The following is a 25,000-nucleotide window of genomic DNA, read 5'->3' as shown; positions in this document are numbered from 1 at the left end:
ACATGGAAACATCTTTAATGGTGGGTAACCAACGGTACCCCAGACTACAATCATTTCATACAAGAGCCAGTGTTTTGTCGTTATATACCAAGATGCACAAATGACCTTAATTGTGATTTAGAGGTTAGCAATTACCGTAGCGTTAGGTAGAATTACAAAGATGAATTTTACGGTCTTTAATCTGGTTCTTAACACGCTCCTATATTTTTATTCATTCTGCTCCCGCAATATACATAAATTACCATTAAAATCTACTTACTTCGTTTTTTCCATCTTGAAAAGATCTGCTTTGGTGCTACTTTTCGCCTCAAAAGGGGGAATAAATATAACAGCAATGGTACTAATTATTACTGTTGGTGTTACGGCATCGGTAAAAGCGCTTAAGGTAACGAGAAGGAACAGAGCATCGAGGACCCCCCCCCCCCCCCCTCTCTCTCTCTCTCTCTCTCTCTCTCTCTCTCTCTCTCTCTCTCTCTCATTTCCATTCATTCATTTTCACTGATGGAAACCTACGGCGCATTTCCGTCCCCTGCGTTGCCTAGCTAATATTATGATTATTATTATCGAAAGTCGACGTGTTGTCGTTGCTGTTTTCTCCTACAATCTTTCAAATATATGCTCGTTGTAGATCGCTGTTGTAGTTCGTGTTGTTTTCCTTGCAGCTTTGATCTCTGGATCTATGGTTCAGATGATAAGCAATTGGTATGGGATTTTTTTTTCTTTTTCATCTAGACCCCTAAAATGAGGTTAGGAAAGCAGAAGCAAGGAGAGAAATGGTAGTCCTTGCTTGCAGTAGAGCAGAAGTCATAAAATTGCACCAGTTATTGCTGTTGTTCACATTGTTATTCTTCGTCTTCAACGAAAGGCGGAAAAAGCGCGAACTCTAGTGGTTACCAAGTTCGAGAGAGAGAGAGAGAGAGAGAGAGAGAGAAATTGGAACGTCGTCTAGGCTCTCGTTCGCTGTCAAAAATCGTCGTTTTTCAAAAAAGAAAAAAAGTCGAAGATTGTCCAGCGGCCATTCAGTGGATAAAAAAAAAGGGGGGGGGGAGATTTTTAAGATAAACTACGTAGATGTGAGTGTAAGAGGAAAAAAGAAGAGAAAAGGAAAATAAAAAACCTTAGGTTTAAAAACTAGAGTAAAGGCCGTAAAATTTATCTCCCAGCTTTGTCTTACGTAATCTGAGCCAGTAATTGCTAAACTGTAAATAACGTTCAAAGAGCCTTTTGGGAATCTTGCATTTGGTAACATTGGCGCTTGTAGTACTATTTTGTTGACTGGCTGGGGCTTATAGTAATATTGCAACTGATTCTCTACTTTACAATTGTTATTGTTATTAATAATTATTCTTGTCATGAACAATGATGTTTTCTGTGCAATGAAGAGCGCGGAAAAAGTTATTAACGATTTTGTAGTTTAAATAGTTATTTCAGTGAGATTGAGATAGAAGGAAGACAGGTTGCTATATATATATATATATATAATATATATATATATATATATATATATTTATATGCACACATAAATACATACATACATAACATGCGATGTGTGATATTAAGCAACGTTAGTCTGGTGGGAATCTGGATAGGTGACCACTGATTGCCAGGCGCCATCTGTAAGGAACAGCCATCATACTCGTCCTCGATAAACTCAGTTGTAAACCGGATGGGAACATCTAGGCTCTAGAGCAGTGGTTCCCAAACTATCTTACCTGACGCCCCCTTTTTCCTGATTCTGGCATTTATTTCTTAGCATTGTTCAGGAAAACAGATTTCTGTTTATATTAAAATCTAGTAATGAAAGCCACTCAAACAAATAATAGTACATTCCAGAGACATTTTTCGAAGTAACTAAAAACGAAACATTTGGTTCAAAGGGAGCAACAACAAAAAAGTTTGAACATGAGCAAATTGGTAAAATTGGCTTGCAATTTTAAGAATAGCTAATTTGAAAACATGGCATATAATATTTGGAAAGACTCACGAGACTAAGGCACAATTTATGAACTAATTTAGTGAGATGGAAGCTGCTGCTTTTTCCCCACAAGATTAGAAATTATAGGATTGAAGGATGAAAGCGCACAACGCAGGTCATTTTCTACATCAAGTCGGTTGCGCTGTTTTGTTTTCAGGACAACAAGAGCTGAAAACGCTGCTTCACAAAGATAAGTAGAAGGAAAGGGAAGAATCACACGAAGTGCTTCTTCGCCTACGTTTGGGTACATGGGGAGATATTTCACCCAAAACTCTTCTAACTTCATTGTTTCAAAGTCCCTTTTCGCGCTCGAGTCACATTTCAAATCAATGGCTTCCTCTTGCAGTGATTCCAATAACAGCTCCACATCAGTGTTAAATGGATTCTGCACCAATATCCAAAGAGATTTCTCCATTGTGACATCTGGAAAATAGTGCATAAATTCCTCAGCAAGGGAATCCAGATGTGATAAAACCTCTTTTGTCAAGTCATACTGCTCAAGTTTTCTCTTCTCAGATAAGAGCTGATGTATGTAATGGCAGATATTTGTTCTTTGAATGATTTTGTTATTCTAATTAAACAAATATTTTTGAGCAGATGACTTCACGTCCCCCTTGTGTCCTCCTCACGCCCCCCTAGGGGGGCGAGCCTCCTAGTTTAGGAACCACTGCTCTAGAGTCATCTATCTATCTTTTCTAAAGTAAAAAATGCTGGTGATAAGGTTGGATACATTGTTTATACTTAGTATGTTGGTAACGTGATGTCTATTAGACTTAATACTTCTTCCCAGCTGGTTCTCATTTATATATTAGACAGCAAATTCTTCATATCTCGGTGAACACTTCACGAACGTCTTGTAAGCTAAGCTTCACGTGTGTGTATGTATGTGTATGTGTGTGTTGGAGAGGGCGGGGTTTGCGGAAAAGTGTAGTCTTTTCTCCCGCATTCCACCTCGAGAAAAATAAAATAAATTTCTGGCAGATTTAGAAGTGCAGAAAAAAATAATTGAATTTCTGGCAAATCTAGTAGGGAGGGGTGCGTGTGGAAACAGGTCACAACGAGTCCCGGGAAGGCTGTGGGACGGATCAGCATCAGGCATCGTGAATGTGTTTTAAATTGTTTTTTAGTGTGGAAAAAATGAAACTAAAGGGCGGAAGGTAATCAAGTAGAAATAAAATCTTACAGGGACTGCGTTTTCTTAGGAACGATAACAATTTTGTATGTATTGATGTTTTTAATCTTTAATTTTTTTTTTTTTTTTTTTGTGTAGCGATTTTTGGACTTGCGAATGTTTATAAACTGCTTCGCATTAAAACCGAGCGATGGAAATAAACACGGTTATACAAATGGAAGAGCATCGTCATTTTCCACATCTGCTGTATCCGAGTATCATGTTGCAGTTTGTTGTCAAATTAAGCTGCCCTGCGTCACCATGGGGGTCTTGCTTTTCAGAGAAGAAAGTAGCGAAAAAACTTCAACATCTACCGACAACAATCCTTGTGACTTTTTCTTTGAAGTCGGAGGAATGGTAAAAGGGAAAAGAAGCCGTCACGAAAGAGATGTTACACTCACAGTAGTCAGCGTGGAGCAGCAGGTGTCTCACATCAACGTGATTTCACGGGAGCGAGAAAAGGGGAGTCGTACTACACTGATGCGCCAACTCCTGAAACGGAAACTTCGTCGTGTCTAGAAGACTAAGTCTGATTACCTGTAATAAGCATGTCAGATGTAGACTTGATGGTTTTTACCCGTGTTTTTGATTGTTTGTCTGCGTTCACTGGAAGAAGTTTATTGGTCTTCCAGATGCGTGGCAAGCAAAAAATTAGGTATAGGGCTGCTTGGTCGTTTGAGTAGGATCGAATGATTGATGCCGTCCCTCTGACAAACCAGCGCTAATAAACACACACACACACATGTAGTCTTAACCTCGTGAAGACTTTTTATCTCCGTTGCTTTATATATATATATATATATATATATATATATATAATATATATATATATATATATATATATATATATATATATATATATATATATAGACGCCTTTCACTGACAGACTTGAACCAAAGAGGTCGCTAAATAAGGAAATGTTCCTTTCCCAGGGTAGAAATCAAACGCGGATATTTCTTAGCCGATAATTGCTAATCCTTCCCCCACCCCCACCCCCGCCGCGTGGGGATTTGATACGTTTATATTTACACATACATATGCATATATATATATATATATATATATATATATATATATATATATATATATATATATATATATATATATATATATGCACCTTTTCTCCTAGAGGCAGTGGCTGTGAAAGTGATATCGTCCTGGTTCTCCGTACGTCTTTATGTATGAGGATGTAACTGTGACGCATCTTTTCGACTATCTTGGTCAACATAGGTACCGTGAATTGAAAATGGGCGTAACTCGATTTCGGCTCTTGCGTGGAGTCGAACTTGGTACTTCTGCCCGTGAAGTGAGGCGGATTGGCCCTCCTGGTATGATTGGCAATATTTTCGACTGCCAAGCAAGGAGAACCAGGTTAGCTCCTTGGTGAGGGTGAGAAAATTGAGAGATCTGTCTGTAGGAGTGAGTTATGAGTAACCTACCTTGTGTTTAGACCACTTCACAGGTCGTAATTAGGAATGAAAACGGTGTGGCTAGAGCAACCTCATCGTTTAATAAAAAAAACAAAAAATATTATTTATTAGATATATATAAATATATGCATGCATACTATATACATATATATACGTATATATATATATATATATGTATGTATATATATATATACATGTATACTATATACATCCACACACACACACACACACATATATATTTATATATATATATATATATATATATATATATATATATATATATATATATATATATATCGAATTTCTGTCTCACACGGGGAACGAATCTTGGCCTCCCAGGTGGCAGGCCAAGGGCAGCCTTGACCTGTCATTTGGGAGACCAAGATTCGTTCCCAATGTGAGTCAGAAATTTATTCCTGTGAAAGACGTGCTTATGTGTTAGTTATTACCTTTTATATATTATATATATATATATATATATATATATATATATATATATTCATCAGCGTGAAATATCAGTTATGTAAGCTACCTTGACGGGCACTGACAGTAATTTGTGTACACAATGTCTTTATATGACCTGATATATTTAATGCATATGCCTTTATGCAAGTCTGCCCATATGCCTTGAATTCTTGTCGTCAAGTTATATAAAAGAATAAAGCGGTGTATCTATCGTCTTAATTTCGAAGAGTACCTGTTTGGTTGTGGTGTTTACATTCCAGTAAGGAAAAAACCTGAATATTTATAAGCAATTGGCAACTCCACAAGACCGGTCTAATAAATGTGAAAGTTCAGTTCATTTTCAATTGGTTTGTTAATTGAATTGTTTCTTCCTTTATTTATTTCTTGCCGTGTTTCACGATCACGTTTTCTAGTAGGTAGCTTATCTAAGTGGTCAGGATTTTGCCAGGATTAAGTTTTTGTCACCTGGATTCGATATCTTGCGTACTTTGGCGTAAGGTGCCAAAGTTGCCACAAAAAGTTCACGCTCGTGTGACAAAGCCAGAGAGAATTATTTTGTCAAATATTTCTATAATTATATATTTTGAAGCTTTTGTGTAATTGTATTTTAATAGAATTGTCCAAGTTCACTGTTATAGCCCTACTGTAGTCGTTACGCATATTATCGTTCATGAACTTCAGCTCACCCTAATGCTTTTAAATCATGTGTTGACTCTGTACTGCAATTTAATACCGTGTTGGTGTTAATGATATAATAACTTAATAAGTCAATTTATAATATTAGTTTTATTTTTTATTTTTACTGTTATGCTTGCTTAACATTTCATCAACAATGTTTGATTGTATTTGCCAGTCTGGCCTAAAGATAAATGAGCTGATTTGTTATTAGGATTGTTAGTGAGTTAGCAAGGGAGACACTACCTTAGCAAGCTCAAAGACCAAGGGACCAGATATCGGAAAGCAGGACAGTACAGAGAAGACATTTAAGAAAGGAGGGAATCAAATGCTGAAAAGAAATACCAAAGAAAAAATATGATAAATAAATAAACTACAAAATAAAGTCAAATAAGCTGGAAAAGATAATTACATGAACTACAGAAAGTAAAATAAAATAAGACAAATAACAGAATAGAATGAATAACACCCCAAAAATAAAGAGAATACAAGACAAACTAAATGAAATGGATGAGAAATAAACTTTGAAGAGGTACTTATGTCAAACTGCTCTAAAGCTTGAACCAATTATTGAACGGCTTAAGGGCATATCCCAAAAGGCCAGCCCACACTAGGAAACGAAGTTTGCAAATTGTTTGCAAATAGTTTATTGGAAACTGCTTGTAAACTGTTTGCAAATAATGTTTCCTGTCCAGACCTCATTTATCGTCATGATGCTTGTTGGTGCAGGAACCTCTGTATTTTACTAGGGCGTTTTAAGGAACTCGATGAGAGGACAAGAGAGAAAAGAGAGAGAGATTTTAGAAGAAGGAGCGTCTCTTGCACACAAAAGTATATACACATACCGGTGTGTATGTGTATATGTACATTTTCACATATACTATATATGTATAGTATGTATGTATAATTATTTATATAATATATATATATATATATATATAGATATATATATAGATATATATACACACACACACACACACACACACACACACATATATATATATATAATATATATATATATATATATATATATATATATATATATATAATATATATATATATATATATATAATATATATATATATATATATATATATATATATATATATATATATATAATATATATATATATATATATATATATATACATATATATATATATATATAATGCACACATATATATATGTATATATACACACACACACACACACACACACACATATATATATATATATATATATAATATATATATATATATATATATATAAACAAACATATACATACATCATACATGATGTATACATGAGACACACAAAAAAACTAAATTTTTTTCCCATTCTGGGTAGGAAACAAGTATACGGTAAAAAATGTTTGCAAATAATGTAACTTTTTTTCCTAACAGTGTTTCCCAGTGTGGACAGACCTTTACAGCAGCCAAACATGGCTCCATACAGGTTCCTCTGTCATCTTTTGTTCAATAGGTCCTAAAGTTTTAAAGTATCCGACGAGGTCCCACCGAGACTCGAACTCGGATTGTTGGATTCAGAGTCCAAAGTGCTAACCATTACACCATGGGACCGTGCTACAGTAGGGCACTGATACCCTATCAATTTCTCATACCTGGGTAGACTTTCAAGGGAGAGCCCTTTCTCTGATATTCCTCATCTTCTTACCATGTTCTTCATCTTTCCCTCTTATCACATATTATTATCTATCCGTCAATATATATATTTTTTTCTCTCGCATAATATGTTTTTAAAGGAAACAAGTCACAGGATGTAAACGAAAATGGAAATATTTTATATATATATATATTAATGAGTAAGAATTCAAATCATGAGTATGACGCAAACATCAATGGAAACCTGTTTGGTCCAACGGGCAATGTGCCACTGCTTTCCTACAATGGTGGTGCCCCCCGGGTAGGTCCCCCCGATTGGGTTGGTGTAAATTCTAGAGCTTCGTAGCAGCTGGTCTCTTGGACCTCTTTAACACACATGCCGCCAACGGGCATGGGACCTATGCTGACATAAGCCAGCCTCATCTAAACAATCCACCACCAACAGGTGTATACTACAGTACTTGCCCGTCGGAGCACAAGAACTAAACTATAATGGTGTCACACAAGCACGTTTCATGTTTTCTTGTAAGCTTAAGGGCTGCTCTAGGAGCAAGAGCCTGTGCTGGCGCAAAGCCAGCTAAATCATAACCAACCAACCTCCTAAGCAACGTGTTGCCAAATTGAGCACCAGTTCATTCCTGTGGTATTCACCGTGTACTCGTCTTTGAGAATGGTTCATGAGATGTCTAGAATCAACAAGAATCAGAGTCCATAGTTCAAGACAAAACGAAATTTACGCCAAGGCAGAAATAAAGTTGCTTTGGCTACTCGAATGAGATTTTTTCTAGTCACGGTATACCTTATATCTCTCCGGTAATGTCTTAATTTACATGAGAGATTGCCCGCTTCGAGTGCAGTAACAATGATTGCATATTTATTTTGGTTTTGCTATCATAAAAGCAATAATATTTGGTCCTTTTTAAATAGCAATACAGCGCACCAGTTTTACACCAAGCACACGGAAGGTGGCTATAATGTTGTAATATAACTATAATAGAATCCATTATTAATGATGTAATAATCACTTATGAAACAAAATAATTTGTTTACTTCTAATAGTTAAGCGCATTCACTTTGAATGGTAATAATGACAATAGTCGTGGTTGCGTTACAGTCTGTACCACTGAGCAAGCAAAAAAGCAAGCACACGGGACTTAGGTATAATTTTGTACTATGGTGCCCAGTTTTGAGAACTGTAAGCGTGGTCCCATGGTGTAATGGTTAGCACTTTGGACTCTGAATCCAACAATCCGAGTTCGAGTCTCGGTGGGACCTAACAATGTTGATTTGTGTTCATTTGAATATTTAAATAAAGTAGTGTCGGGGTGTTCGGTCTCGCGTATGCTAAGAAATACTTGATTGTTTTGGGAGTATATAAACGTTGTGCTTGTTTCTGTTTGCACTTGAAGCTTTGACGTGTGTGGGGTTACTATCATCGTGTCACGCAACAGGTTTTCAGTCCTTTGTTTTACGGAAGAAAATATTCTTCTTCTTTTTCCTATTCCCGTTCGTGTAAGAATCGTCTCGCCTGTTTCAAGGGACGGATGATGACTTGATTTTTCTTTCTTTTATTTATGGGAAAAGGGAATATCTTTTTTACTTGAATGCCTTTATTTTTCATCTTGTTATTGACGTAACGAACAGCATTCTCACACACACACGTGTATATATATATATATATATATATATATATATAGATATATCATATATATATTATTATATATATATATGTATCTTCACAGGAAATAAGGGCAGGGCATAAACAGCCACCGGATTTGTAGATATTTAATGATATTGATCGTTCTGGGAGATGTTCCCTCAAGGAATAACATTTGGAAGTCTGGAAATGAGAGAGAGAGAGAGAGAGAGAGAGAGAGAGAGGAAATTAACTTTCATTAGAGGTCACCGAGAGAGAGAGGGGGGGGGTCGGTCGGGTGGTGGGGGGGGGGGGGAGATGGAGAGAGAATATTTTATATCTAATCAAGGATCTCACTCAGGGGCTTGGGGATTATCTCGTCGAGACCTGCGCATTTTTTCTTTTATACATTTTGATGGACTTCTGATCACCGATGTCTCTCTCTCTCTCTCTCTCTCTCTCTCTCTCTCTCTCTCTCTCTTTTTTTTTTTTTTTTTTTTTTTTTTTTTTTTTATGTCGAGATAGAGCGAGAGAGAGGATTGATAGGACTGGTGAAAATGCAATGTGCCGAAGAGTGTTGCTCGACCCTTTGCGTCGACCTCCCTTTTGGCGCATAAACAAAGCCCTAAAGCCCGCTTTGAGGTATTTCTTTTTCATGCCTTTAGTTCAATAGTCCCCGTCGTGAGGTAGGTTACTTATAAGGATCTCTGCAGCGTCCCCTCTGCCCCTACCTGCAACACATTTCATTCCTTTTACTGTACCTCTGTTCATATTCTTTTTTTTTCCATCTTGCTTTCCACCCTCTCCTCACAATTGTTTCATAGTTCAGGTTTTCCTCCTGTTACACCTTTCAAACCTCCTTTACTCTCAGTTTTCCTTTGAACGCTGAATGACCTCGTAGGTCCCAGCGCTTGGCCTTTGGTCTAAATCTTATATTCTTATTCTACCCAAGTTCAATAGTGATATTATGATACTGTAATAACAGAGGGTCCTTTTGTTGGAGTTCAATACCCGCATCGTCTAAAGGTATTTCAGCCACATTCAGAAGAAATCTGCTGACTGGAAAAATGATGTCAATGGGTATTGAAAAGATGATTACGTTTATGAATTATGCTTCACATAAGACCAACATCAATATCATACACTGCAGGTAAAACCATTGTTCGCGTAAAAGTATCTTATTTTAGGGCACAACGAGGGAAATGAACTTATTAAATGCTTATTTTTATATCATTATTCCGTTGGGTGGGAATTTTTTTTCAATAGAGGCCGGTGGGACGGGCAAAGTGGATGGCCTCTCATCTGTCCCAGGAAACTGAAACAGTTACAGGTTGTTTTTTGGCAGTAGTAACAGCAGTATCCCTTTAGCCAATTTGAACTTGTTTTGCTGAGTTAAGGGCAGCGTTTGGGCGGAGGCTGGTGAGGTTCCTAAATATTTGATGACGCTAACAGCTACGCGACTACGCGAAGCGGGAAAGAGAGAGAGAGAGAGAGAGAGAGAGAGAGAGAGAGAGAGAGAGCATGTAATCAAGAAAGGTGATTATGCTGACAGTTATAGGAAGAAAGGCTACAAACGGGGTGACAGATAGAAGTAGAAGAAAAAAAATCAACATTTACAAATACACACAACGACTTGGTGACAGCGACAGACAAGTAATCAAGCAAACAGGCAAACAAACAGGATGTAGGATGGGATTAAATCAAAGAATTGAGATGCTTTTAACAGCAACAGGAAGATACAGAAAACTCACCATCAAGCAAGTCGATTCAGGTGACACCCGCTACGCGTGAAGAAGAATATAAACAGACGGACAGGAAAAGAATGAAATCGAGCGAGTTCGATTCTCGGGCATTCCATTGAGGTTGTGAGAGATGTGTATTCCTGGTGATAGAAGTTCACTCTCGACGTGGTTCGAAAGTCACGTAAAGCCGTTGGTTCCGTTGCTGAATAACCACTGGTTCCATGCAACGTAAAAACACCATACAAACAAACAACGAGTCACAACTGCTTCAAACAGCGTCACTCATTCGAGAGTGCCTAGCGGGGCTGCTCTGAAGGAAAGAGACCGTGCTGATGACTTATGACCAGCTTAATGTAGCAGCAATGCATCATCTCCGAAAGGGGGGGGGGGGGGATAGAGGAATAGTTCCAACAATGCACCCCACGCGATGCACTAGGCATTACTAATTTTCGGCGCCCCACTTTTAAGCCCCTTTACCTCTATACCTCTTCCCTTCTTCCATCTTGCTGTCCAGCTTCTCAAATTCAGATTTCTATCTTGGTCTCCACCGCTTCAGGCCCCTTTTTTCTTTTTTTTAAGTCCTTCAGCGCTGCATGGTTAAAAGGGTAAAAACCGGGCCGGGAATTGGCCTCGTGGCCTAATTAAAATTCCATGAATATAGTCCTTGATGAGTCATTGGGCTTCCGCACGGCATATCATTCCCGGCTGTGCTGAAGCGTGGTGACGGGCAAGAGGGCTCTCGAAACTGGGGAATTTTTTGTTTTTCCTCAGTTTGACTCTAAATTTCAATCTCATCCTATTTCTATTAACTTATAATTGTTTCATTCTTCTTCATATTTATCAACTTTCTCCAACCTTGCTGTCAAAACTCTTACCCATTTCACTGTCCGATGTTTTTTTTAGGGGACATCATATCCGGGATTGGAAATTTTTTCAAAACCAATTGTGGGAGCTGTGGTGGTCTTGCCAACTACCCGATAATGTTTTGGACACCTTGGAATGTCAGTATTTCCATACTGGCATGCGGGACTATTCTCGAACCAAAAACTTGGCCTTCGGATTCAGGGGTTGGCCGGTTTCATAGAGATAGGACTCTCGGCATTCTGTCCGGTTTGCCTGCCACTATGATTAAAGTGGGGATGATTGTATTCCTGTAATGCTCTCAGTCCCATCAAGCGGGTTTGGCATACACTTGAGCCACTCTAATCATAGTGGTACCATCCCTTTGTGGTAGGGTATGGGAGTGGACATTTGGGAAGCAGCTCTCGCAGGTGTCATTGGTGGAGAAATTAATTTCATGAAAGGATAATGGGTTCTCTTTTGGGATGTCAGACAGTCTAACTTTTTTCTTTCCTCCAACTAATTTAATGACGGAAATTAATGTTCCCTGTACCCCTGGATCGAATGGCGAACCTCAGACACTGTTGACGACCTCTGCTAATTTAATTAGGGAAAACTCTGTTGATGACCTCGGAACTAGGAAGGACCATTCCATTGTTATTCCAAAATTGAGTAATCTGGGTAACGCAAGGAAACTTCGAATCCTTCATGTTACCCAAAATTCCAATAGAGACAAATTATGATAATATATAAAGAATTTGAGTGTTATGGATCTATAACAGAAATAAGAATGAAACTTGGGATTCATGGATATCTTACAATAGTCATGACGAAGCATTTAGTGCAATATGTAATATTAATAATATCAAAATTAATAACTTGAATATAATGGCTGCTCTTTGCGACAAGGTACCAAAGGATTTGGATGTTTATAGACCTGCGGACTGGTTTGAAAAAGATGCTGATGTAGTTATGCTTTCCCAGAGGAAGCCAAAACCACCGAGTGGCTTGTAGCTGAATCTTCAGGGGGTTACAGGGAACTATTTCAAAATATGCAAATTAATTCAGAAAAAAGTAGGAACTATTGCACCGGGAGACATATCTCGTTTTGGCAAAAAAATAGTTACCTTATCCATGCCAAATCATGCTCACAATCTGTAATACTATCCAACCTTAAAGCAAATGATGATAATAAGTTAGATGTCAAACCCCACCTAAATTTAAATTTTAGCTACGGAAGGGGAGTAGTTTTTAACAAAGATCTGTATGAATTTACAGAGGAGGAAGATACTGGCCATGTGTCCACTAAATGTATGGAAAGCACACAAAGTCCCAGGTACATCAATGATTATCCTTACTTTCCAGGATCCTGATGTACCTTCCCGCATTATTATTGAAAATGAAATTATTAAAGTTCGACCATTCAAGCAGAAGCCACTGCAATGTTTTAATTGTTTTAAATTTGGACACCCGTCAAAAGTTTGCAAAAACGAAAAAATGTGTGGTATTTGCTCCAAATCTTACCATGGAGAATGTGCACTTGAGGCCAGGTGTTTAAATGCAGCTCAAATCATAAATCCACTGACCGGAGCTGCGAGCTGTATAAGTCGGAAGAAGCTGCCCTTAACAAATCCAACTTAGAACACATAAGTGTGGGATATGCCAAAAGACTATTAGATAAATCAAGTAGTTATGCAAAGGCACTAAAATCAAACCCATCTAGCACTGCCAATAGTTCTATAAAAAGAAATATACCATCTAATGATAAAATGCTGCATGATGAGGTAAGCATATTGTCTTCTGAGGCTTTGCCACAGTGTATTAACAGTGGGGCATTGCCCATCCCCGTACAACCTTCGTCCCCCATTACTATTAGTAGTACAAACCTCTCTCAGGCCATGTCCTTGCCTGATTTGATGGAGGTTCCACTTAAAACTAACTTGCCTGGTGCACCTGTTGTGGGGAAGGTGCAAAAACCTAGAAGACCCACCACCTATTAATCGAAAAAGAGAGAGACCTCCATCTCTCTCACCCCCTTTCCATCAGAAACATTAAAGCTATGACATCAAATAAATTTGATGTTTTATCTGTTGATGTTTCTGATCAACTGGAAGGTAACTTGAATAAATCAGACATTCAAGTTGAGGTCCACCATCCGCCTCAACAAATAGATCAAAAGGAGACAAAGAAAAAGACAAACGTAAAACCCAATATATCAAGACCATCTCAAAGAAACCTACAGGAAATACAATGTTAGATTAAAAGTTGCCAATGGGAAGACCTCATCCAAGATGTCTTCCAGAAGTGATCCATAGTTTTCTCCTCCATTTTGCAATGGAATTGTCAGGGTTTAGCTTTAAGGGCCAAATATGAAGAACTTAAGCTACTAATTCATGAGCATTCCCCCATAATTGTATGTCTACAGGAAAGCAAGCTTGATGCTAATACTCCTTGTCCTCGAGAGTATATTAGCTATAGAACACCATATAATCAACAAGCAGGGAGCCATGGCGGAAGTCTCATTTACGTTCGTCGAGATGTTCCCCAAATATCTTTGTCTATTCGTACACCTCTGCAGGCAGTGGTTGTACAGATTGATATAGCGACAAAATATACAATATGCTCTCTGTACCTACCTCCAAATGATAATATTTTGTATGATAATTTAGTAGAGGTGATTCAACAACTCCCCCAACCTTTTCTCTTATTGGGAGATTTGAATGGTTAGACATCCTTTATGGGGCGATGTTTTAGCAAACACAAGGGGCAATAATTATATCATCAATTGTGGAAAATGAGGATGTCGGGACTCCTTAATACAGGAGAGCCCACACACTTTCATGTCCAGACAGGTACCTTGTCATGCATTGACCTATCAATCGCAAGCTCTAATTGCCTTCTCGATTTTGATTGGAGGACATTAGATGATTGGCATACTAGTGATCATGCACCAATCATTATCAACACTAACAATGGTTCCACCTTTACAGAGATCGCCACGATGGAATCTTGACAAGGCAGACTGGGGTAGATTTCGTGAGCTAAGCGAAATTGAAGGGAATGCAGAACAGTTTGAAAATATTGATGATGCCATAGACATGCTGAATGGAAACCCTTCATACAGCAGGAGTCAATTCAATTGCCAAAACAACAGGGTTATTCAAACGACGACCAGTCCCCTGGTGGTCTTCAGAATTAACTGCCCTGCACCAGAGCCACAAGAAGGTCTTTAACCGTTTGCGCAGACACCGTACTGAGGAGAATTTAATTATATACAAGAAATGTAGAGCACAGTTCCGTCGTGCCATGAAAGAAGCTAGGCGCCAGTCTTGGGTGTCTTTTGTTTCCTCCATTAACAGTAGAACACCACCATCTTCTGTGTGGAGGAAAGTAAAAAAGATAGCAGGCAAATTCACCCCCAACCCACCACCAGTGTTGAAGGTGAATGATCAGTATTGTGACTGGAGCAACTGAGGTTAGTAATGCCCTGGCGGATCATTTCTCAAATGTATCACGCAAGTGTGAAGTAGCTCCTGGTCACCAGTTTAGGAGCAATGAAGAAAAGAAAATTTAAATTTTGCAACAGGAAGGGAAGAGTCATACAAACTCTCCTTTACTGAAAGAGAATTTGACTCCGCACTTGCTACATGTAATGATACAGCCCCTGGACCCGATGAAATTCTATATGCAATGATTAAACATGTACCTTTTAATACCAAGTTGTTTATTTAAGCATTATTAACAGAATATGGCATGATCATAGTTATCCAAGTGTTTGGGAACTAGCCATTATTTTAGCCTTTTTAAAACCTGGTAAGGATAAGTTTTAGCTGCAAACTATCGACCAATGCATTGACATCTGTTTATGTAAGATCATGGAGAAGATGGTCAATGTAAGACTGGTATGGTACCTGGAAAAGAAGGGTATTTTATCACCTATCCAGTGTGGATTTAGAAAAATGCATTCAAACGACTGATGTGTTGATGCGACTGGAATCCTCTATTTGTGAAGCCTTTGCTTCCAAACAGCACCATGTAACAGTCTTTTTTGATCTTGAGAAGGCATATGATACTAGCATGGAGATATGGTATACTTAAAACCATTCATGAATTGGGGTTACGAGGAGAGTTACCATTGTTCATTCAATCATTTGTTTCACATAGATTTTTTCAAGTCAGAGTGGGGAAACTCATCAGAGAGTGACTCTCATACAAGAGAGTTCCCCAGGAAGAAGAGTTCCCCAGTAGTGCTAAGTGTAACACTATTTGCACTAGCCATTAATGGGATATCCTCTGTCATTCCCCAAGATATTCTCTCAACATTATTTGTAGATGATCTCTCCATATCATTTGCTGGATCTAGAATGTTCGATGGTTGAGAGAAAACTACAACTCTCAATTGACAAAATTATTCAGTGGGCTGATATGAATGGATTTAAGTTTTCGACAAACAAAACTGTTGTTGTCCATTTCTGTCGTATTCGGGGCAGTACATCCTGACCCGGATATATACATCAAAGGCAACGGATCCCATGTGTAAATGAAGCTAGATTTTTAGGTTTGATATTTGATTGCAGGTTGACATGGGTTCCTCACTTAAAGGCGTTAAAAAGTTAAGTGTCTTGAGGCTCTGAATCTTTAAAAGTATTGTCACATACATCATGGGGGGCAGACCGCAAAACTATAAAATTATACAAGGCCTTAATTTTTTCTAAAATTAGTTATGGTGTGAAATATACTCCTCACCACCCCAGCAGATTAAAGGTATTAGATTCTATACACCATGCTGGTATTAGATTGTCTACAGGAGCGTTTAGAACTTCGCCTATTCCAAGTCTCCTTGTTGACGCTAGAGAATTAACTTTAGACCTTACCGAAAGTCTTCTATTATTCGGTATTGGTTTAGGTTGCAAAGACTTCCCAATTCTTTAGCTTGTCAGACTGCAAACTTGTAAGGCATTTTAGATATTTTGAGTTACACCCAAAATCTCCTCAACCTTATGGTTTTCGGGTAAAACAATTAATAAACGGTCTTGATATAGCAAGATAGAGTTCTTCCATTTAGGATATCAGCAACCCCTCCATGGAAATTACCAGATATATCTTTTTGTAAATATTTTTATTGGTATAAAAAAGAACATGACTGAATTAGAAGCCAGGTCTCTCTTTCGTGAACATGTCGAAGAACATAAGGGAATCGACTTTTATATATACAGATGGCTCCAAATCTGATGCTGGCGTTGGGATTTGGATGATATAGTGGTTCTTTTAATTGTAGAGGTCACTTCCTCTAGTATCTTCCATATTCTTACTGCAGAACTATATGGCATATTAACCACTATGAGAAAATAGCATTAAAAGATGAGGGCAATTTTACCATTTTTAGTGATGCAAGAAGTGTCCTTCAAGCTTTAGAAGTTTTTAATTCTAGTAACCCTTTGGTTTTAAAGATTTTAGAGTGGCTTTTTATTATTGGTCTGAAAGGCATAACAGTTCGATTTTGTTGGGTTCCGGCACACGTAGGAGTGTGTGGAAATAGGAGGCAGATTCACTGGCAAAGAATGCTGCAGCTGAGTTGCTACCAAGAAGGTATCCCACTCCATGTAATGATTTTTTTACCTACAATTAAGAATTTTATTTGTAATAATTGGCAAAAGCATTGGGAAAGCTTAGCTGATAATAAGATGAGAGAAATAACAAATGTTATATCCCCTTGGAAATATAAACGTTATGCCCGAAAGTGGGAGACTACTCTTTGTCGTCTCCGAATTGGTCACACTCGGATGACACATGAGTTTTTGCTAGTTGGCCAACGCCAACCATATTGTGACGACTGTTTGATACCCTTGACCCGTGAAGCATTTGTTGACTGAATGCCCACTTATAGCACAGAAAGAAATAGATATCTGTTTGAGGCTCGAGGTGAGGATGGCAGGTTCATCCTTGCCAAGATTCTTGGACATGATGTGTCATACAATGCAATGGCATTTTAGATTTATTTTTTCAGAAGCAGGTCTTCTGAAAGCTATTTAACTTTTACAATGATATATTTGCTTTTAGGTTTTAATTGAATATACTTTTATTTCTTTATTTATAATAAACGATATCGGCGTCAATGACCTTTGATGTCAGGATGCCAGAAAACTTCCAATCATTCATTCATTCATTTTGCCAGCGGTAGTTACGCATGAGACGTATTTTCTGCTCGAAGTGCTTTTTGGAATTTTCAAACATTGTAGCTCATAGAAAGGTAGTAGTGCATCAGTGGCGTGGTCGGTTTGGTCTTGGCCTGCCACCTCGGTGGCTGCGAGTTCAATTCTCGGGCATTCCACTGAGGGGTCAGAGATGTGTATATCTGGTGATAGGAGTTCACTCTCGACATGGTTCGGAAGTCACGTAAAGCCGTTGGTCTCCCGTTGCTGAATAACCACTGGTTCCATGAAACGTAAATACACCATACAAACAAATGATAGAATGGTAGTCATAATTGGAGGTTGATGCGGGGGACATGGGGAATGATTGTGGTGGTAACAGGCTGAAAAGGGATAAGAAAAAGAAGACTAATGATATGCGCTGCCATCCATATGCAACAGACTGGAGTGGGCCAGAGGCAACAAAAAAGGAATGGAAATAATGTTGGTAATAATTATCTATACTGTATAAAGATTAGTATATTCGTGTCTGTATGTTCATTATACTCCTCCCAAAGTCCGAAATACAAAAACAAGAAATAGATGGGATGTCAAAATTGATTAAGGTTCTTGCAAGAGGCGAAACTTTAGTGTGTTTTTCTTTTTTGTAGATTTTTCACTGTGGATCTTTCCTCTGGTTTGCAATAATAATGGCAGATACGCCGTCGCATCCATGTCTAAATATATTCAAAAATGTTACAAGTAATGTCGGGTGCCTATACGCCTGTTCACATCTTCCGTAAGTATCCCGTGTTGTGTTCTTCCTGTCATTTTTATCCAATTAATAATTAATAATAATAATAATAATAAATAAGTAATAATAATAATAATAATAATAAAGCATCCGAGTAATCCGCCAAGAGACAGGCGCCCGTTCACGATAAGTTTGCATATTCATACAAATTTAATCTCGGAGAAGCGATCTGGCAAAGGAATTGAAAATACATACATATGCCCGAGTGTTTGTGCGTGTGTATGTGGCGCAAAGCACGATAGAGTATGTACTGTGTATCGCGTAACACCAATTTCAATTAAACTTTTCAAATTCTATTTGCCTAAATGCATTACGACGACCCCGCTACACTCCTCTCTCTCCTCTCCCCTCTCGTCTCTCTCTCTCTCTCTCTCTCTCTCTCTCTCCCTCTCCCCGTTCGGAAAGAATTTTTTTTCTCAACCCCGTCAAATGGCCGCTTAACATTAATGTCAGCGGCGCGTTCTCTGACGCGCAAGCAGACGACGGCGCGGCCAGCGATGCCTGTTGAATTATGAAACGGTTCATTTGGCCGAGCTTGAAACGGATGCGCTCTGGGCAAACAGACAAGTCGCTTCGTATTTATGTATTCGCCGTCCGTTGCTAAGTTATGTCGGTGCAATTAGAGTCCTCTGTCGCCGTGTTATTTACATAGTGGCTGTGTGACACGTGCGCTCACAACCCCGACGTGAGCGCTTAGCGGTTTTCAACGCGCGAACTGACTCGAGCGAGGGCTACCCGCTAAATGTTCCTTCCCGCTAGATGAAATCGTTCTTGGTTTTAATTTTGGCTCCAAAGGCTGGAAGTTTTTATTTCTTCCCGTGTGAGAATGGTACGCAAATGGTGAGCAGAAAGTTCCGGGAGGACATAGACTCCGATGAGGCTGGAGAAGGATTTGGGTAGAGAATAGCAGACAGTGTTCCCGTTTCACCAAGGAGAAGTACAGATCCACCGTGATAGAGTTAGAGGAATAAAAATGGGCTTTGCAGAACTTGTTGATAGTCATTTTTCGTCGAAGAACCAGAAATTTTTCCGAACACAACTTGAGGGCAGAATATGAGATTTCTACCTCATGTGTTTGAAATATCTTTCTGTGCACATATTGCAATGAATCTTCAAAGGTTTGAAAGAAGTATCATTAGCAGCGATGACTAATGCACCTGTCAACCCTAGTTTGCCACCCTTATGGATACTGTCCCCTCCTCCCTTGAGTCCTCTTTTTTTAGTGGTCTCCTACCCGTGTGATTTGTTAGATTCATTCGTTATTTTGGTGTACAAGGAGCTTTTCCAAGGTGGTGTCATGGTTTATTTATTTACCAGGGTGGTACTCTGGGGGTTAACTCAGCCAGGTTCTTGAGAGCAGTATCAGTCAAGTCAGTGATTAAAGAGAAAAAAGTTAGGGTAAACAAGACTGAACACCTCAAGAAGAAAGGGTCTCGTCCTCTTTCAAAGGTGGAATGGAGTCTGTATAATAGGCGGAGGTAGGTGGTGAGGGAGCAGATGACAGATATAGCAGAATTGAGACAGTGATTGAAGACTTTGAGAAATACCGTAGGCGTAGCCAGAAGACTGAGGCGAGAGGAAAAAATGTAGATAATGTAGATCGCATTGTCGTGATTATCTAAAGTGTTGGTTTGTCGAAGGCTGTGCTCCGATCCGTAAAATAACACGAAGTCTGAGAATGGAATTTTCCCACCACGTCAGTGTGGGAAGAACGAAGCACTGTGCAGTGTATACTGAATGCCTGGAAGGTAAAAAAGAACCTCATGGGCAGCTGAGAAGATAGCCCCAGGCCCATGGTGATAGTTATAGCTAGAAAACAGAGGTGGAATAAGAAAGACAGAAGCAGAATAGAATCTGATAGACTGACTAAAGATGACCAGGGTCGATGATGCTGTAGCAAAGAAGAGATGACCATGAAGTTAGAAAAAGTCATTTTAGTCAGAAATGGAAGTTAAACAGCGTGATTTACCAGTTATTCAAAATTGATGGGGAAATTATTGTCGCGGACCTTAAAGCCGGTGTCATACGAGAAACAGGCCATGTGTAACTTAAACTGTAGCCACCAGTTTTCTGAAAAGATATTGGCTACTAAAAATTTTGTTGGTGCAATAACACTAATAATTATATATATATATATATATATATATATATACTATATATATATATATATATATATATATGTATACCATATATATATATATATATATATATATATATATATATATATATATACGTATATATGTATGTAATATATACTATATATATATATATATATATATATATATAGATATATCATATATATATATTATATATATATATATATATCTATCTATCTATCTTCTATATATATATATATATATATATATATAGATATCTATAGATAGATTATATATATATATTATGATTTATATATATATATATATAATATATATATATATATATATATATTAAACCATGTATATACTGGAGGGCTCTTACGGGTTTTTAATATGCCAGGCCATCTTGAATTTTCAGAACAGAACAGAAATTGACAAACCTCAAGTTCCCTATGGGACCAGAAAAATTAACGGTAAAATAATACAGAATTGAAGAAGTCTCAAAATTGGCAACAAAGAGTCATATTTAGAAACAGAAACCTGAACGTTTAATAAACCAGAAATAAAAGTATTAGTTACAATAACAAGAAAAACCTATTTTGCGTGTTTGGATGTTTTTTTTTTCCAAATAACGAGAATTCCGAAGAGGAGCGTGATTACAGTGGACATCAGCTGGATGCTTCAACGTAAGACGCAAGCCACGCCCCCTGGGCATCATTGCCAGATGTGATATTTGTTTCCAAACCACTCCCTATTGAATGAGTTAGTCTTGCCAGATGTATCCTGGTTATGATGTTCATATTAAAAGTCTAAACGAAGTGAGCTTGCTGCGTGTTTTATTTGAAGGAAAAGACCGTGGACCACAAATCTGTGATAAAGACACCAAGACGTACCCTCGCATTATGAAAAGAACTTTCAGATTGGTAAAGACCTTAATGAACAAGAAAAGATATGTTAAAGTGTTATTACTTGGTGCATGGTGCATAAACATGTTTTCATGAAGAGTTGGTGAACCGTGAGGGAACCGTAGATAAAATGGAATCTGTACTTTGTCCTGTAAGATGGGTATTCGATGAGGTCAGTCAAGTCAGTCAGTTAGCTTTTTGAAAATCTCAAGTAAACATGAAAATGGTTGAATTATGAGAATCCACGAAAATTAACATGTTATAAGTTCAAATTCAGGAGACAAGTTGACCTTTCTTTTGCAGATACAGGAGGTACGTTATTTTAACAATATGGAATTCTATAGGTTTCGAGGTGTACCAATCATTTCATCTGCGACATTCTAAACCCATAGAATTCTGTACTTGAGCATTAACGTCAAAAAAGTTACTCCAGAAGGTGTAGTTTTTTCTCCTGCATTTCCCAAACGTGATTGGTCTGTGGTGATGTGTTTGTGTGAACAAAACCTCATGTGTGTATATATATATAAATATATATATATATATATATATATAATATATATATATATATATATATACCAGGACCCAGATCATCTAAACTACTCTGGAGTCATTACTTATCAAAGGCTAGTTCCCCCTCTTTTGGAACAATCACACCACGGCTCTCCCTGATTTGGCATAACTGACTTTTTGTTTGGGACGTCAGGTTTTGCTATTCCTTCTTCGTCTTTTGCCTTGGATGGTTTGGTGGTCTTAGTTTCTCTCTCTCTTTTTATAGTGTTTTAACGTATTTTTTTAACTTTTAACTTCTGCTTTTCTTTTTTAAAAAACCATTAATTTTTAATTTACCTTGTAATTTTGTGAATTCCTTATTATAATTTATTTACTTTTATTGTTCACAGTCTGATAGATGCACCGAGAATTGTGTGCGAAACGTTTTAATAAACTATGGCATTCTACTAATGTATCATGGTACCCCCTGAAGTTTTGTTGTCTTTTGCCGACTGGAGACTCTATATATATATATCATATATATATATAATATATATATATATATAATATATATATATATATATAATATATATATATATGGATATAAACTGCTTGTACAAACGTCAAGTGTGCATATGCTCCTTGCAATATTTAATTAAGAGAAAACCTATTCCCCAGCCACCCCCTATTCTCGTGTGTTCCAGAGCCATCGCAACGCGTTTGAGCCTCATCCCAAAATATAATATAGTATGGAGCAATCTTTATAACAAAAAAAATAAAACTCGGTAATCCCACTGATTGCGCCCCAGCCGTGGGTCCGTCCCCCTGCCCACCCCTCCCTTGCTAACCCCAAAAAAGTGGGCTTACGCTTATAAATGATAGGGAACGTAGCCCCCTAAATATTCATAGAGGATTGTTAAGTAAATTGGAAAGAGTCAGATTCCGTTTATGGGAGGGGGAGCTTTGATACCAATTGCATCAGGATGAACTATTTATCCTAATATACAATCATTCTCTCTCTCTCTCTCTCTCTCTCTCAGGACTTTATGCACTTCCCTGTCTCTGAAGAAATTTTGCAATTTTGTCTTATAAAGGACCTTAGCTCTTGTCTCTCAAGAACTTCTGCTCTTTACTCAAAGTCTCTCTAGTTTATTTGTTCTCTCTCTCTCTCTCTCTCCCAGTGCCGTCCCCTCCGTATTTCCCCCCACAAAGAATTATTCGCAAAGTAGGTCAGAGAGTAGAGAAAAAACTGAGTAAAAAAAAAAAATAAAGAAGAAAAAAAAAACCCGTATTGGCCTACAAGAAATAAGTAGGCCTGCACTCGGTATCAAAAGGGGAGGAAATGTGTGGGGCCGGGGGGTGGTGGGCGGTTTAGAGGGGTGTCAGAAAGGCCATCTTATGGTTTAAGGGGAGGGAGGGGAGGGGAGGGGGAGGGGATATTGGCATCATAGGCCTATCTTTCCCCTCACTAGGCCTAGGCTAAGGACAAGACATAAAATTCTTCGGAAGGATCTTTATTACGCTGGCCTACAGCAGCATCACGCTTCGCAAGGGTAAATGAACTCTTGAGCTTTTCTTGTTCTCTCTGGCCTTGTTTTTTTTTGCCTTTTTTTTCATCTCCTTTTTTAATTTTAATAAAGCTTACCAACTCTCTCTCTCTCTCTCTCTCTCCTCTCCCTCATCTCTCTCTCTCTCTCTCTCTAAAGATTGTTAGTAATCCCATTTTTTTTATTTTTTTTAAATAAGCTTTGTCACTCTCTCTCCTCTCTCTCTCTCTCTCTCGTCTCTCTATCTCCTCTCTCTCCTCTCGCTAAAGATTGTTAGTAACCCTTCCCCATTTTTTAATTTAATAAAGCTTGTCAACTCTCTCTCTCTCTCTCTCTCTCTCTCTCTCTCTCTCTCTCTCTCTCTCTCTCTCAAAATATACAGCTACTCAGTGACATAAATTTGTAACCTGTTCTTTTAATGCCTCCCCCCCACTTTTTTTTAATTTGCATAATGTTAGATATCTGGCTCATACCCTCCAAATTGCGTCCGCAATTGGAAAATAACTATCGACACCAGACAAATGCCATAAGAAGGTTTGTACTTAATATCGCCCCACATTATCTCAAAAGATCTTCATGAGAGGAGCTTAATTAGAGACTTGGTGCTAATACCAGTTCTAGAGGTTCTTCATGTTAAAACCAGTTCTTTAGATTACTGGTGTTAAAAACCACTTATGTAGGTTCCGGGTCGTTAAAACCAGTTATGTAGGTTCCTGGTATTAAAACGTGTTCATTAGGCTCCTGGGGTCCTGGTGTTAAAACCAGTTATGTAGGTTCTGGGTATTAAAACAAGTTCTTTAGATCCCTGGGGTTCTGGTATTAAAACCAGTTATATAGATTCTTAGTGTTAAGACCAGCTGTTTAAGCTCCTCATGTTAAAACCAGTTGCTTAGGGTCCTGCTGTTATTTTTTTATTATTTTTTTTTACGGGGGTTAAAACCAGTTTCTTAGGTTCAATGTTAAAAGCAATCCTCTATGTTATCGGCGTTAAAACCAGTTGTTTAGGTTCCTGATGTTAAAACCATTTGTTTAGGTTCTTATTGTTTAAACCAATTCTATAGGCTCCTCGTGATAAAACCAGTCCTTTAAGTTCCTGATGTCAAAACCAGTTCTTACGGGTAACGGTATTAAAAACAGCTCTTGAACATGCTGATGCTTGAACAGTTCTACTAACAACCCTGTTTTAAAACTAGTTCTTAAGCTTCTTAAAACCAGTTTGATTGAAGACAATAATTGCTGGTTTCATTATCATAAATGTTTTGGACACCCAACGTGACACGTTCTGCCAGTGCTTCAGTCTCTGCTCGGAATGTCCGTTTCACACGGGCTCGGTACCGTGTGTAATTTAGATTAAGCCGGCCTTATGCCAGCAGAGGCACTTGCCTCAGGATGTTATGGTTTTAAAGAGCGTAAGAGGCCTGCTGGGGACTTCTTCGGTAGACTAACTAACAAGGACCTTTTT

The 25,000-nt window shown here is 38.1% G+C and overlaps 1 protein-coding gene and 2 non-coding genes across 3 annotated transcripts in view; 1 reads left to right on the top strand and 2 right to left on the bottom strand.

Annotated features, from left to right (window-relative positions):
- Nucleotides 1-2,012: 2,012 nt before the first annotated feature.
- LOC135196560 (protein FAM200A-like) overlaps nt 2,013-25,000 on the bottom strand; it is a 53,983-nt gene continuing 30,995 nt past the window's right edge. The window contains exon 2 of the mRNA XM_064223406.1: nt 2,013-2,498. Coding sequence (XP_064079476.1) covers nt 2,013-2,498 — 486 coding nt within the window. The remainder of the gene's footprint in view (nt 2,499-25,000) is intronic.
- Nucleotides 7,225-7,296, bottom strand: Trnaq-cug (transfer RNA glutamine (anticodon CUG)). The gene has a single exon. It is a non-coding gene; the product is annotated as a tRNA-Gln (tRNA).
- Trnaq-cug (transfer RNA glutamine (anticodon CUG)) lies at nt 8,542-8,613 on the top strand. The gene has a single exon. It is a non-coding gene; the product is annotated as a tRNA-Gln (tRNA).

Source organism: Macrobrachium nipponense, chromosome 18 (genome assembly GCF_015104395.2).
Source record: "Macrobrachium nipponense isolate FS-2020 chromosome 18, ASM1510439v2, whole genome shotgun sequence".
NCBI classification, from domain to species: Eukaryota; Metazoa; Arthropoda; class Malacostraca; order Decapoda; family Palaemonidae; genus Macrobrachium; species Macrobrachium nipponense.
Note: the sequence above shows the minus strand (reverse complement) of the source record. Positions and strands in the feature narration are given on the sequence as shown.